General features: G+C 63.1%; 1 protein-coding gene across 3 annotated transcripts in view; it reads left to right on the top strand.

The window, feature by feature from the left end:
• The window catches only part of SHANK2 (SH3 and multiple ankyrin repeat domains 2), a 404,459-nt gene that overhangs the window by 118,486 nt on the left and 270,565 nt on the right, over window positions 1-15,408 (top strand). The window contains exons 9-10 of one of the 3 annotated variants that reach the window (XM_039840586.1): window positions 6,832-6,898; window positions 7,331-7,482. In XM_039840586.1, the coding sequence (XP_039696520.1) occupies window positions 6,832-6,898; window positions 7,331-7,482 (219 nt within the window). Of the gene's footprint in view, window positions 1-6,831; window positions 6,899-7,311; window positions 7,483-15,408 lie in introns of all 3 variants that reach the window. The other 2 variants (XM_039840587.1, XM_039840588.1) reach the window with 2 other exon arrangements.

Below are 15,408 nucleotides of genomic sequence, written 5' to 3' on the forward strand. Positions count from 1 at the left end.
GTAACAGGACTGGGTAATACTGTGCGGGGAGGGTCCCTATAGGTAGGAGGGGTGGGGGTGACCTGCGTCTCACCTGGCCCTGCCCGAGCCGGCCACCCAAGTGTGGGAACCCAGTTGGCCCACTCTCTGGCCTTGCCTAGTGATTAGGGCAGAAACTCGTAAACACTGAAGATGGTTTTTGCCTTAAGTAGGAGCTGGCGGCGCCCACTGCGGGGTTCGGCGTCTCCCTTGCGATCCGGGAGTAATGCCGGCTGAGTTGGCACCCCTGGGACGTGACTGTTCTGGAAGACATTGCCGCCCTGTTGGAAGAGTCTTAACCCAGCCCCGAGTGCAGGGCGTAGGAATGCACAGGCCCAGGAGCCCGGAGTCGAATTCCAAATGGCCATGTGGCCTGGGGGGCTCCGGCCCGATCAGGTCCAAAAGGTCAAGGTCGACCGGAACACCCGTGAGACCCCGTGGATGTTTCCGGACTGCTGTCATTGGGCGGCCGCAGTGCGGAGCGGTGGCAGGTTGAGAAGCGAGGCCGTTTTGCAGCCCCTCCCATCAAGTTCATTTCCCCTCGTGCCTGGAGTTCGGTCTTCCGTTGACCTGTAGAATATTCCAGAAGTGTTGCATGGAGTCCAGAACCCACCCTCAGGAGGCTCTGCAGTGTTACACTTGCCCACGTAGAAGACAGTCCGGGGCCACCGTGTAAAGAAGCCGCCGGTCTGCCAGGGATCGGGGGGCCTGGTGAAAAAAACAGGTGGACACGGTCGATGCCAAGACACGCAGTGAGGGCGGCTCAGACCTGCCAGCCCGCTGAGCCCCACGCGCATGCACGGTGAGCCCAGACGGGCCATCCTCAGAGTCACACCCCATTAGCCTTGGGGAGGCGGCTTAGGCAGCCAGATTTTCACTGAGGCAATGTCAGCTTAAGCTCCCCTTTAATCCTAGTCTATAAGGTTCCTCATGAGTCAGCTGGAAGTTTCGTCAAGTGTGTTTTGATGAAGCACTTTTCAGCATCAATAAGAGATGCCGCAGCCACCACAATCGTCCTATAGATTCGCCTTTCTTTCTGTTACCATGATGAATTGTACTGACTGACTTACTTTTTATTTCTGTAATGAGCCCACCCGGCGACGATGTCCCCTCCCTCATTCACGACCCTCTGCGTTCGATCTGCTGGTATTTGTTTGATTTTCTTGCGTCTGTGGAGAGGCGGCTCCTGCCATCACTGACAGATCCCGGCACGGACGGAGGCTGCGCTGGCCTCGCACGCTGAGTGGGGAGGGTCTCTCCTTGTTCTCTGGAGGAATTTGGGTAAGATTGCTGTGGGTTCTTCCTCACGTGTTTGGGAGGAGTCACCCGAGAAGCCCTCTGTGCTGGGGTTTCTTTGTGGGCCTGCAGGCTCTGTTTTAAGCCATTTGCCAGATTAACGGTTTGAATCGTCATGACAGTCACGGAAGAGTCAAGCTCGTATCATCCCCGGTGACAGAGGGAGAGACGTAGCTTTCCTGTGGTCTCAGTGCTGGCAGGGTCAGTGACACACCAGGAGGTCAGTGGCCCAGATCGCATGCGAAGGCCAGTGACAGCTCAGTGTGCCCCCTTCTCTCCCTGGCCAGGGAAGGACACGGGCAGGCCCTGCTTGGTGTCTGGGGGGAAAGGGACGCTGTTTCCCAGCTGTGGGGTCCCGGGGACTTCAGGTGGTGGATGTGCCGCCTGCCTCCACTGCCGAGCAGGGGGAGTGGGGAGGCTCTCTCCAGCAGCCCCACAAGGTGGGCATGGGGCCCCTGAGCAGACTGAGGGCCTCCAGCCAACACATCTGCTTGCAGAGGCCCCTGACCCCATGTGGGGTCCGACAAAACCTCGAGGTACTGTCTTGGAATCCTCAGGATGACCGACTGCCCCTCGGGCTCCAGGCTCCAGACTCCTTGAACTTGTCTGACGAGTGCGGTGACCTCTGACCTCACTGAGCGGTGCCCAGTCCCCCTCCTGGCATGCTGGCTGGGTCTCAGAACTAAGTGTCCTCCCCAGGCTCCTGGCTCCTGGATATCCGTCACTTCCTGGTTTGCCGTGGGAGTCTGAGTAGGTGACGTGGTGTCATCTGGAAGGACACGGGTTGAGGACGAGCCGAGCCCTCGGGCTCCCTTGCCGTTTTGGGGAGGGGCCGTTTTGCAGCCACAGCGAGCACGTGTCAGGGTCCCGGGGCCACCGGTAACGGAGCTGTGCGTCGGAGGCGCCCGTCGCCGTGGGGAGAGGAGGGGGCTGCATCGGGCGGGGCGGGTTCCCTCTGCGTTCGGCTGCAGATCCCGATGACTGGTGAGTGAGTCATGAGGGCCGGGGCAGCTTCTCCCTCCCCCTGCCCCCTCCCCCCCGTCCCCCCGCTAACGCCAGCTCCAGCCGAGTGAGTGGCTCTGTGGGCACCACAGCCGGGCAGCAGCATCTGCCCAGCCCCGAGAGCCAGGGAGATGGGGGGACGTCCGAAGTGGGCAGCCCGGCTCCTTGGCCTCTCTATTGCTGTGAAGGTGTCCGTGTGCACGATCCCTCCCAGCCCTGACCAGCAAGGCAGGGGCTTCTTGGCACCTGTGGGAGCCCAGCCCTGCACCAGGTGACAGGTGGGAAAAGATGGAAGTCCACTGATGCCCCGGCTGAGAGTCATTTCTCCACCCACAAGATACGAGAAGGCTCATGACCCAGGGACAGCATTGAGAACGTGTACAAGTCCAAAGTGAGTGCTAGGTGGCGTGGGGCAGGGATGGGTGGGTGAGTGAAAGTGGGACCGGAGATCCGGGTGGGTGAGTGGGTAAAGGGAGGATGAATGGATGAATGGATGGATGGATGGATGGATGGATGGATGGTTGGATGGATGGCTGGTTGAATGGGTAGGTGGGTAAAAGTAGATGGATAGGTAGGTGAATGGATGGATGATGGATGGATGGATGGTTGAATGAATGGGTGGGTAAGGGTGGATGGATGGATGGATGGATGGATGAATGAATGCATAAATGGCAGCATGAGTGATCAGTGGGTTGAGGATGGAGTCAGGTGGTTGCTGAAGTGAATGGACAGAGTGGGAGGTTGCTGGGGGGTAGTGGGAGGTTGGGCAGGAGTGGGAGGCTGGGTGATGGGAGGTTGGGTGGGGGGTGGGTGGTGGGTAGGTGGATAGATGGCTTGAGTGCACGAGGGCCCTTTGCTCACAAGGCTGTAGTCATCCCAAAGCCCGTTGGACGGGGCCACCAATGTGAGACAGGTAGAAATGGATGGGAAGAGAGCTTTAGTGAGAGCCAGCCACAGCACCTTGCCGCCTCCCCCGCGGTCTGCTGGGTTTTCCTGGGCCTGAGTCCCTCCAGGGCGCCCTCCCCCCGCCCCTGGAGCTGCACGGTGCTCCCCGCGCCCACCCCGCAGCGAGCCTGACAGCACTCTTCTGTCCCCTGCATCTCCCTCATTGGCCTGTGAGCCCCGCAGGGTGGGATTGCAGCCAGCTGGTGACGGAGTACCCCTGAGGGAAGCTGTGGGGTTTCACAGAAGGCCTGACACACAGTAGGTGCTCAGCACAGTCAGCTTCCCTCGTTGAGGAACGGGCAGGTGGGGTTTGGGGGTGGCCTCACGCCACCCGTGGAGCCCCAAGCAGAGAGGGTCCCCCTAGCTGCTTCGCTCGCCACCCCCAGCGTGCCCCAGCCCCTCCTGGAAGCACCAGGCCTGGGCGCATCCAGCACCGCCCATTGGAACAAGACCCGGATGGTTTTCAGACGCCCGCGATGGTGGCACCCGGAACCTTCCTTCCTCTCGTTCACTGAGTAGCGTGTCTCCGGCTCTGTGGGGCACCTGTCACTGTGGCCCACTGTCTGCACTCGAGACCTCCAAGCGTCACTGATGAGTGCGGGGACCGGGTGGGTGAGAATCCACCTAACCCAAGTGTAGGTGAGAGGCCGGAGCAGGCACCAGAGTGAGGGGCAGAGCCAGATTCGGGGTGCTCCTTCGGGAACGGGCCCTGATCCCCGGGCTCTGACGGACGTGCTGAGACACAGGCACGTGTCCCCGCCGAGAAGTGGCGATGCCAGTGCTTCGTGTTACGTGACTCTCAGTTACAAGTCCACAAAAAGCCTCTACTTTCTCTCAATAGACATGGACCTGGGAATCAGGGTGACCGGGTGTGAGAGTGGCGTGTCTGAGGTCAGGGACCGGCGACATGCCAACGTGGCTGTCTGCTGCCCCCTTTCCTGTATCACAGCCCCGAACTGGCCACGTGCCGTCCGGCGCCCCCCTTCAGCCCCCGAGCCGCCCAGAGACATTGTGCGAGGCTGAAGCCAGGGCAAGTTGGAAGACAGAGCCGCCGGCCGTGTGTGCTTCTCCCGAAAGCCGGGGGCGGGCGTGGGACCCGTGACCAGCTGATGTTTCCTGCCCAGCCGAGCAGTCAGGCAGACGGGCTCCCCGCTTCTGCAGCCTTTCTGGCCTGAGCAGGCCTTCCACCCACCCTGGGGAGGGCCGTCCGCTTCACTCCGTCTGTGGACCCACCTGTCACCTCATCCACAGACGCCGTGGCAGACACACCCAGAATGACATTTGGCCCCGCGTCTGGGCACCCTGTGACCCATGAAATAAACCCTCCTACCTGTCTTCGGTTCCTTTGGGTACACACCCCGCAATGGGCTAGTTGCCCCCGGGGTGGCTCTGTGTCTAACCCTCGAGGACCAGCAGCTGTGACATTTTACGTGCCCGCCAGCGAAGCGCGATGCGCCAGTCTCTCCACGTTCTCGCCGACGCCTGTTATCGACGGTCTTTTTCCGTTTTTTGTTTTTGTTTATGTTTTTTTTTTGACAGTAGCCGTCCTGATGTGTGAGGGAGTTTTACCTTTGAGGGTTTGGCTGGAAAGACAAAGAAACGATTCTAGCCTGTTGTCACCGGCTTCGCGTGACCCTCCGGCCCCTCCTTCTACGCTCAGCAGACCAGGCCACCAGCTTTCCAGGGGACTCTGCGGGCCTCCTGCCTGAGCTCCTCTTCTCTGTCCCTTTTCTGGGTCTGGGGTCCCAGTCCGAAGCCGGGTGGCTGACGATGAAGCCTGGTGCTCCCAGCGGCTCCGCCTTGCCTCTCCATCTGCAGAACCAGGGGCTCCCCCGAAACGACCCAGCTTTCCACCCCACTGTCCCCCAGCTGGTAGAGACGGGAGCTGCCATAGCTCCCCCGGTCGCTGGCAAGCCAGGGAGAGGCTGGATCTGGCTCCTCATATCCGGCAGTGGCCTTGGGGGGCATGGGCGTGAGTGGTCTCTAAGAGGTGACATTGGCTTCCCTTCTGAGGACAGGGGCCTGGGGTCAGGTGACCGGGCACCCTGTGGCCACAGCCCCGGTCTCCACGCAGAGCTGTCTCAATGTTCTCCAGAGAAACAGTTTCGTGTGTATTTGAGGAGTTCCTTGTAAGGGGCTGGCTGACACGACGTGGGGACAGACGAGTCTGGACACGCGGGGCAGGCTGGGGGCTCAGGCAGGCGCTGACGCCTAATTCCTTCCCCAAGAATCTCAGCGTGTGCTCGTAAGGCCGCCGAGCGGTCGGATAAGGCGCACCCGTGGGATCACGGAAGGTCGGCCGCGTGTGGACACGTCTTCGGGCTGGCCTGGACGCCTGGCTCGTCTGTGGGTCAGACTGTTGCCTCTGAGCCCAGGGTCTCCCCGTCCGGGGCACCGTGAGTGCTCTGAACCCTGCCCGGGTGGTTCTGGTTCGGATTTCCCTGGGGGACCTCCTGGCCACCCCAGAGCCACTAGCTTCAGCATGTCAAGGGTCATGAGGCTTTTTCACATTAGTCAACAGATCTGTAGAGCTTGAGCTGGACCCGTCACCTGTAGGTATTGGTTCCGGTGCCACCCACCTGCCTGTGCACGCACGTACCCGTGGGGTTTTAGCTAAAGTCTGGGGAAGGGCTTTGACTGCGTCTCTGGGGTCTGCCCGTCCCCACTTCCGGCGACTGGCTTGTGTCTCATCAGGAGCGCGTGTGTCGGAACCTGTCAGGCCCGGTGGGGACACGGGGCAGTGCATGGGCTTTCCAGGCTCTGACCTCCTAGGGCTCCCCGCCGCTGGCCAGACTTCCTGCCACTGCCCGGCGGGCAGAGGCGCCCTGTCACACACGTCCCCGTGGCAGGGTAGCCTCGTCGTCGTCGGGAGGCCCGGGCCTCCAGAGGGGCCCACACGGTGTCCGGCAGAGCGGGAGGATGGGCCCATGCGGGTTTGAGGACCGGTGGCTGTTGTGGCTGCCGTTTCAAGCGTCATGACCGATCCCGCCATGAGTGACAACGTGGATGGCCCTTGGGGACGTTATGCGAAGTGAAATAAGTCAGACACAGAAAGACGAATACTGTGCGATCTCTCTTATGTGTGGGACCTAAGAAAACCAGACTCAGAAAAACACATCGGGCAGTGGCGACTGGACGTGGGGTCAGGGGGTAGGGGGTGGGGGATGGGCGAAGTTGGTCCGAAGGAATAAAGTTCCCGTGATAAGGTTAGGAGCCCTGGGGACGTAGCCCACAGCACGTGGCCACGGCCGGCACCGCCCTATGCTGCAGCGGCAGCTGCTGAGAGAACGGGTCCTCGGAGGTCCCATCCCAAGGGACGACGTGCTTTGCGTCACCGCACAGGGTGGCGGATGTTCACTAAACCCGTCGGGGTGGCCGTGTCACGTGTGCGTGTCGAGTCGCTGCGCGGTGCATCTTAAGCAGCGTTGCGTCTGCTCCGTCCGCCAAGCGGGGGGCGGGGGTGGGGGGGAAGGGCGTGCCTGTCGTTTGGGGAGACGCCAGCAGCCCCGGGCTCAGCCTGCGGGGGCGCCGTCCACCACGCGCTCTGCAACCTGACTTCCTGTCTTGCAGGTGGCAATCATCGCGGGCAACTTCGAGCTCGCGGAGTACATCAAGAGCCACAAGGAGACAGACATCGGTGAGTGGGCGCGAGCCGGGACCGGGCAGGGCCCCCCATGGCAGGGGAGACGGACGCCCTCCGCTTTCCCGCACGCTCGCGGGGTGGTTCAGAGTCCGCGCTGAGCAGAACTTAGCAGAAAGCGTAGCCACAGAATCTTTACATCCCCGTTCTCACGTTTTCATAGCCCACGTCGGGGTCGGGGCCGAGGAGAACCTCAGGAGTTAGGCAGGGAAATGGGCGAAGAGGCGCCGCGTGGGCGTGGGGCGTTGCTGTCCAGCTGGCGAGCCAGTTAATTTTCAGCTAATGGGGATGGGTTTTCTGGAAGATTCGGTAATACGCACGCTCCGCTTAGAGAGGGCGCCTTGCCTCCCGGCTGTCGGCCTCCGTCCGCTGTCCCCAGCGGTGGGGCTGACGGCCGCTCCCCTTTCTAGTGCCTCTTGTGCCAACCAGGAGGACAGTCTCTGGGGCTCCTCCTCCCTCCGGTCGCCCTGCCGGCGGCTGGGCACAGCCTTGCATCTTGGAAGAGCCCGCTGGCCTAGTCCCTCCAGCCCCGGGCCTCCACAGGACCTGCAGCGGGGAGCAGTCCCACTGGACCAGCAGCGGTGAGCTTTGGACGGTGGCGCCGTCCCATCGCCGGGAGTGGGCGACGGGGCTCCAAGGCGCCTGGAGGCGCCACCGCGTGGCATCTGTGTCTTCCCGCCTGCGCCTGTGCCCCGTGTCTGGCGTTGGGGGGTGAGCTGGACCGCGAGTCTGGCGGTCGTGTCTGCACCGTGCGGAGTGTGTGGCCGGCCCCCCGCTGCCTCCGAGCACCGCGCAAGGATGCAGAGCCACGTTCCGGGCTTGCATCCCCGGGCGCCCCGTGCGGCGTGTCCCGAAGGCTCTGCCGTGCGGACGGCTGTGGCATGCTGACGCAGTCCCGCTGCGTGGGGGCGGATCCCTTAACTGCCCTGAGACCCAGGCCTCCACCGCGGCCTCAGGGCACCTCCGCCAGCATGTCCCAGAGACGGAGGAGTTAGGTCCGCTAAGTGCTTCAGACACCGAAGCCCGCCCCGCCTCCCCGGTCCGAGGGAGCCCAGCGGTGCCGGGAGAGCCGGCTGCCTGCGGGTCTAAAAGTATCGCTTGCTCTGATGGGAATTGGGACTCTATGAAGCAGGGCACTCGACAAAGACATGAGGTGACTGTGTGTGTGTGTGCGGGTCCCACCCGCCACCGTGCGGACTGTGAATGGCCCTCCGGCTCCACGGACCCGCGTTGTCGGCGATGAGGACAAGCTCGGGGCCACCTCGTTATCCTCCCTGAGTGTAGGCCTTGGCGGGGCCCCTGCTGCGGAGGGCGGCTGGAGTGGCCTCCTTCCCCGGCTTGCCATTGTCGGAGTAGAGCGGGGACACCGGGCACTGGAACCCCCTCCTCCGGCCTCCCCCGCAGGGCCCCAGCTCCTTCCCACCCCATCACATCTAGAAGGCCTGCCACGAACCCGTCCTCCCCAGAGACTAGAAGCCCCGAGCTGATTTTAAAACCCAGGTCAGGGAGGTTCCTGGTTCGTCTCCGGTTTTGAGACCTGACGTAGGTCCCTCCCTGGGGCGCAAACGCCTCCGTGCAGACCAGTCTTTTTCTTACTGTGCAGCCATGCCTGTTGGGTGAGTGCGTCCGTTTTGGTTAGTGCTCACTGATTCTGATGGACGACTCGCTCACACTGTATAGGGCAGCCCCCCCGCAGATACGGGGTCCCCACCCCGGCCCCTGCGACTCCATATCTCACGGGGCGGGAGCCGGGCGGGAGGCCTTCCGCTTCTGCGCCTTCGTGAACCCCTGGGCTCCGCGGGGTGCAGGCTTTCCCAGCAACGCCCCAGGAGGAGAGGGCACAGGAAGTCCACGCTGCCGGCCAGGTCCCTTCTGTGCCGCCAGAGGACCGAGGAAAGGACCCCGTCCTTCCTCTGAGCCGTCTCAGGGTCCGTGGCTGAACGGGGAGGCGGGCGCCACGGCACCTGTGACACCCAAACGGATCCATCGATGCTTCCCCAGGGGAGGGGACGAAGGGCGGGCGGCCGCGCATCCTCTGTGGACACAGACGTCACTCAGCGTGCTAATTCATCAAAGCGTGTGAATCGTCATATGACCTCAACTCAGCACAGTGCTGGCCGATCCTCCTGTCAAGCCCAGTGGTTTCTGTCCCCCGTGGCCACCCAGCCTTCCGTCTCCCTCATTAGTGGCGGGGCCGGAGGTTGTGTGTGTGCTGGGGCGCGTCTGCTGCTGGCTCTTCCCCAAGCCCACGTTTATTTGCCTGCGTGGCCCTCATAACTGCTGCATGTGGCGGCGTCTCCCATCTAAGAAAGTTGCCCTCCTGGTGGCCGACCGAGCGGCCACAGCGGAGCCGCTGCCACTTCCCGAGAGCATGTGCCCGCGTTCCATGCCCCAGCCCCACACTCGTCCAGGCCCCCCGAGTCCTGGCGCACTTGTCACCAGTTACCGGGGAAGAGCCGAATAGGGCCTGGCCTTGGGCCGAGCCCCCCAGGGGCAGACAGGACTGGAGGGTGAGTGCCCCACTGTGGAGGTGGTGCCCAGAGCACCAGGGGGAGCTCAGGAGGTAAGGGGGGGTGGCACCAGCCCAGGTGTGTTAACCAGGCTGTGATGCTGCAGCCCCCCGAGGCTCAGTCCCGTTGGGGACCGCTGGAAGCTCGCAACAGCGTGCCTCAGCTTTGTCCCTCCCCAAGGGTGAGGGAACACGTGTCCCCCACCCCAATTCAAGTTCCCCTGTAGTCCAGGCCCCTCCCTAGTAGCAAGGAAATCCTCAGCGGGGCCGGGGTGAGGGGGGAGCAGTCCACGTGCGCGGGGACCCTGGGCACCGAGGGACACAGGCAGGGAGGGCGCCAGGGGCATCTGCTGTGCGGGACTGTCCCAGCCTATGCTAGAGGAAGTGGTGCAGCGAGGCTTTGCGCCCCAGGTCACCTGACGCTGGAACAGTCCGTCCCCGTGACCACCACGCCCACCGCCCCCTCGTGAAGGCACCGCCCGTGAGAGCTGCAGGCGTCCGTGCAGGCGGGTCACGGACGGCGGGGGCTTCACGCAGGCTGGTCCGGGGCCAGGGCCGGGTGGGGGGAGGACGGAAGAAGAGGGTTCTGCAGTCGCAGCCCCCTGACAGGGGGTCCTTCTCGCGGGAAGAGGGGCTCCCTTCCCAGCCCCCGTCCAGGCCTGTCACTCCGCGGCCCCTCTTCAGGCTCAGAGGTTGGGGGCAGTGGTGGAGGCAGGCGCCTCGGCAGCAGTGTGAGGCTGAGCCTGGAGGTGTCAGGAGGTCACCTGGGACCTGACAGGACCCAGGACTGAGGTACCAGCCCCACAGGCCAGCGGCCTGAGCTGCCCAGGAAGGCAGTCCAGTGGGAAGGCCCTGCATTTCACGGTGGCCTGTCACCATGGTGGTGTGCCAGTGGCTTGCCCTCCATTCAGGAGAGAAGTCATATCTGACACAGAGCAGGTCCTGCAGGCCGCTGTCTCCACTCGGGGTCCCCAGCCGGGGCCAGTGCGTCCTCTCCTGCAGAATCAAGCGTTTCTCTCCTGACTTCCGCGGTCAGTCCTAACGTTTCAGGAAGTGTCTCCCTCGACCTCCTCAGCCCCGACGGGGTGTCCAGGGGTGCTGGGAACTCCGTTTCTGCAGGGCGGGGGGGCCGTCAGGACCATCAGGGGACCTTGCCGATGACGGAGGCCCCCAGTGGCCGCTGTACACAGGAGGGCCAGAGCCGGAGGGAGGAGGGCTAGCTTGCAGGGGCGCAGAGCCGCCTCCAGGGGTCACCAATGGGAAGAATTCTGACTGGGAGCCCCCAGGCCTCCAGCAGCACTGCACCCCAACTCCCCGGTCTCCAGAACTCACACCGTTAGAGGACAGCCTCCCGCTTCCTGCCCGCGGGGACACGTCCTTCTGCCTCCGGTGTCTAAACCCCGGAACACCCCTTAAAGCCCTTGGGGGGACCTGAGCGAGCAGGTCCGATGCCCGCACGTCTTTCTGTGACGACTCGTCACCCTGTGCAGGCCCTGTGCCAACTCGAGGGTTCGGGAGCATCTGTCTGTCCCAGGCCTGGTTCTTGGGGATGGGGTGACGACCACAGAGACCCCGGCCCAAATCCGGTGAGCGCCGATCAGCCGCTGTCTCGCGGGAGAATGGTGACCGCTCAGAGAATCGTCTGTGGTGCTCTCTGCCCCCGACCCCCGTGCCCCCGTCCCCAGTCACCGGCTGCTTCTCCTCCCCGCCCCTAGCGAGTCTGCTGTGTTGCTGGCAGTCGGTACCCAGCCCGAGCTCGAGACCCACTTCTTGTCTGTGGAGAACCGCGGAGGCCCCCCCAGTGCCCAGCAGTGCGCGCGGGGTTTGGGATGCCCTGGGTCTCGTGTAGAATGCTGAGGCCCAAGCCGCCCCCCGCAGAGCCTGAGGCGGTGGGTCTGGGTGTCCTCTGCCGTCACCATTCTGTGTCCTTCCAGCTGGACATCCCAGGACCCGCCGGGCCTCCCGCCCGCGCTCACGTCCAGTGGGTGTGTCAGCACCTGAGGACTGGCCAGGTGCGCTGTCCGGGGGCTGCCTAAGAAAATGCCACGGCTAGGGGGCTCACACCAGCGGAACTGCATGGCTCGTGTTCTGCAGGCCGCACGTCGGGGTCAAGGTGTGGGCAGGCCGGTCCTTCAGGGCAGGGGCCGGGTGCCACCGCCCCGCCCCTCCCAGCTTCCGAGGGTGGCCGGGGTCCCGTGTGCTCCTCGGGTCGTAGGCGTGTCCGTACCGTCTCTGCCTTCTCGCCCCCCGGCCTCCGTGCTGCGCCCCCGGCCTCCCCTCTCCAGCCTCTGTGTTTGGAGCCCGCCCTAATGCAGGGCGGTCTCGTCTCAAGAGCCCTAAAATTAATGACATCTGCAGAGACCCGACTTCCAAGTCACGCCATGATGACGGGGTCCGGGAGCACGACCTGGGTGTGGCTTTCTGGGGCCATCACCCACCGTCGGGCACGCACGTCCCTGTGCCACCAGCGGCTGCCTCCGTAAAGGCAAGTGGTGTCTGCCTTTCCTGCAGTGCCTGGCGCTTAGTAGGGCCTCAGTAAGTGTCCCCCAAATAAGTGACCCCTCCCGCTGCCAGTGCCCCCACTCCAAAGTCAGCCCCTCCCCCCCTCTTCCCGACATATAGCCCGCTCCCCCAGCACCAGGATAGGGGTGCTGAGGAGCTGAGCACTCAGCATGGCAGGTCGGTTTGGGTGCACCTGCTGGGAGCGATGTTTTACCCCTCCCCCCGGCACTGCCAGCGTCCGGGGCAGAGCTCGCGGGGGGCACCGGGGAGCAGAGGCACAGGGCCGTGGGTCGCATTGGGGACAGTTCTCCGCTCTCTCGCCAGATTTTTCTGGGGCCACCTGAGATCACGAGTCTCCAGTCCGTCCCGCGTGTGGCTCTCTGGCTGCCTGACTTTCTGATCCGCACCCTCTGTGACCTGTGAGGCTGCTGTCACCGGTCCGCCTGTGTGGGTCAAGGCTGATGAATCTCCTGTCTGCTCCTGGCCTCCCGGGTGGTGGGTGTCCGGCGTGATCACTGGAGAATTTGCCCTGTCCTCCACGAGCCCTTTGTCTGCTGTCTGGACCTCAGGAATTTGGGTGGGGGAGGGGTAGAGTGGGGGCCGTGTTCCTTCTTTATGGTGGTCAGCAAACTTTGACCTCCAGCTGCACCACAGCATGGAAGAAACATGGACTGGGGTTGCATCCTGAGCCAGAGGCTGCTGGCCCTTGCTCCGTGGCAAGGGAACCCGTGATGAGTTCCGTCCAGCAGACACTTAGTGGGGCTGGGACACCATTTGGGAGCACCCAGCCTCACACGTCAGGATTCTGAACCCAGAGGAGATGAAGGTGAGATTATCTTTGCCTAGATCGTGTTGGGTCACGTTTCCAAACAGCGCTGTGCCGGAAGGGCCCCCGAAGTCCACGCCGAGGGGGGGTGGCGTGGGGGCGAGGTGGATGCTTCCGCGTGAGGACACTCAGACACCGCACACTTTCCCGACCTCCCACGTACAGCCTAGCCAACGGGACGCCTTCCTGAAAAAAGTCCCTTTAAAAGATCCAACAGCCTCTGCCTCCGACTGACAGGCACCTTTGTTTTCTAGAGACAGAATGTGCGCGCAATAAATCGGGGCACTTAAGATGCTGCGACGTGGCTCTGTGTCGTAGGGGAGTGGGGACAGTAAACACGCCGAATCTCAGCGAGGCGGTCGGTGGGGGCTCCGAGGCCGGTGGGGTCTGGGGATGCCGTGTGGATCCAACTCTATCTCTTTAAAAGAGAGATTACATCTTGTCGTGAAATGCTCTGCTCGCAATCCGGCCAGCATGTGTGCCGTGGTTCTTTTGTTTATTTTTAACTCCTTCCTCTTTAAAAAAAAATTAAACGTGACCTCCGTTTGGTGGATTTATTTGCCCACTCGGAGAAAGTGATGATTTAAAAGCGACCGTGGACACCGAAGTTAATCCCCGCTTGCTGTCGGCCGGCGTTTAGCTGTGGCTAAGTACATGAGCCCAGCGGGTCTTAAAAGCTTTGCCATAGAGTGTTTACGATGGCTTCTGTAGGATGGAGGTCCCCCAAAGCAAGGCTCTTGGGGAGCTGGGGAGCGCGCGTCCGAAACAGTCGTGCAAATATCAAGCATGTTGCAAGCTGATAAGCTTTGCACTGGGATAACCTATTTTTCCCAATTTTCGCCCGGCTTTGCGGGGAGATGCACAGTCAGATGGATTAAATGACATGGGTTGTTCCTCTTCATCCGAGCAAGGTTTGTGTTCATGCCTCTTGTCCTTCTGCAGCTATGGAGAGAGAGAGAGAGAGAAGCGAGAGGTTTTTGTTTCTTAAAATGAAGCACATTGAGCTGATGTGTGGGTTGGGTTGTCTGATTAGCCAGCTAAGGGTCCTTGGTTACTGTTGCTAGGTTTCAGGACCGAGTGTTGGGTTATTATGCTTTGGAGACGTATAGATGATGGATAGAGGGTGGTGTGTTCAAACAGATTTGTTAATGCACTATTTGGGGTGCACGTGTGTGTGTGTATGTNTCGCCGTCGGTGCCGGGGGCTCCCGGAATGGTGGACACCGCTCGGTAAAGCCCCTGACCAAACACGACGCGCGCTTTCTCCCGTTCGCACGGTGGTTTTTGGTTGCATTCCCGGAAAATTGAGTGAACTCAAAACGGTGCAAAAGCGTGTGCGTGTGTGTGAGTTGGACAGAAGAGCGTGGGCTCCGACGAGGGGTTCTGCAGCTACGTGCGTGTCTGGCGGGTCACTCACAATTCTATGGGACTGTCCCACATGCAGCTGGACCCTGAGCGGGCCCGACCGCGCCCACCACTTACTGGCACAGCCCCGAAGCCCCGGGAGGCATCGGGGTTTGTGCCTGGGGCACAGGTGGCGGGCGGACTGGACACTGCACCTGCCCTCACCCCCAGGGAGGCGGCTCGCCGGAGCCGGGGCGCCGACCGTGAGCGCCACGGGACCCCTCGCCACGCCTCGGCACCCACTCTTACCCGGGACCCTCTGCGTGTGGGAGGGCTGGAGTCCAGGCACTGGGCTGGCGGGTGCCGGCCTCTTGCAGAGGGCGAGGCGCAGGGCGCGTGGTGGGCGTGTCCCCTGTGCCCAGGCCGGGGCGCCGTCCGCCCTCGCCACGTCGTCCTCGCCTTGGTCCGTGCCTCCTCCTGCCCGCTCCTCCCGCCCCCGGGGCCACCCTCCTCGCCCAGCCCCACCCCCACGGCTCTCCAGTCCTGGCTGGTTGTCACCCATCGTCCTCCTCCTTGCGGCTGAGCCTGGATGGCAGGCGGGAGGCGCTGAGCTGGGCCCTGGGCTCCCTGGCCCTCAGCCCCATCCTGCTCACAGAAGGTGTGCTAACCCTCCCGCACACCTGCCGTGCCCTTGTCCTCCGGCCTGGGTGCTGGCTCCTCACCCCACGCCCTCTCCCCTCACCGTGACCACCGGTTCCCTGCCGAAGGGGACCGTCTGTGTCTGAGGGAGGGAGCGGGCAGCCGACGTCGGCATTAGGGGCTGTAGAGCCAGGAGGGCTTCCTGGAGGAAGCGGCAACAGGTGCTTTCATCCCATTGCAGTGACAGCCCTGCAGACCATCCCCACTGCAGGTGAGAAGCGTGGGGCTTCCAGAGCTCAGAAGCATGACACGTGTCGGGGTCACAGTGATGGGGAGCTGGGGTTCGGACCGAGGCCCCTGGCTCCGGGGCCACTGCCTCTCTGCTCACAGGGCCGTCCTCGCCCTGTGCGCATCTCCTGGACACCTCCAGTTCCCGGACCCTCCCTCGGGCCTCAGACAAGCTGCCTCCTCCCCTCCCCACTAGCAGGAGTCCGGGCGGTCTGCTGCCCACCTGCTGTCCTGCCTCCCGGGGCCAGGCCGGCAGTGCCCCCTCCCGGCTCAGACAGAGGGGAGGACAAGCCACCCGGCCTTCCAGCAGGGCCCTGGGGACGCCTGCTGTGCCCTGCACCCCGCCCCACCCCGGTGCTCCTGGCTGACTTTACCAGTGGGCTCTGGCTCTGCAGGCTCA

This window comes from Pteropus medius, unplaced genomic scaffold (genome assembly GCF_902729225.1).
Source record: "Pteropus medius unplaced genomic scaffold, Ma_sr-lr_union100, whole genome shotgun sequence".
NCBI classification, from domain to species: domain Eukaryota; kingdom Metazoa; phylum Chordata; class Mammalia; order Chiroptera; family Pteropodidae; genus Pteropus; species Pteropus medius.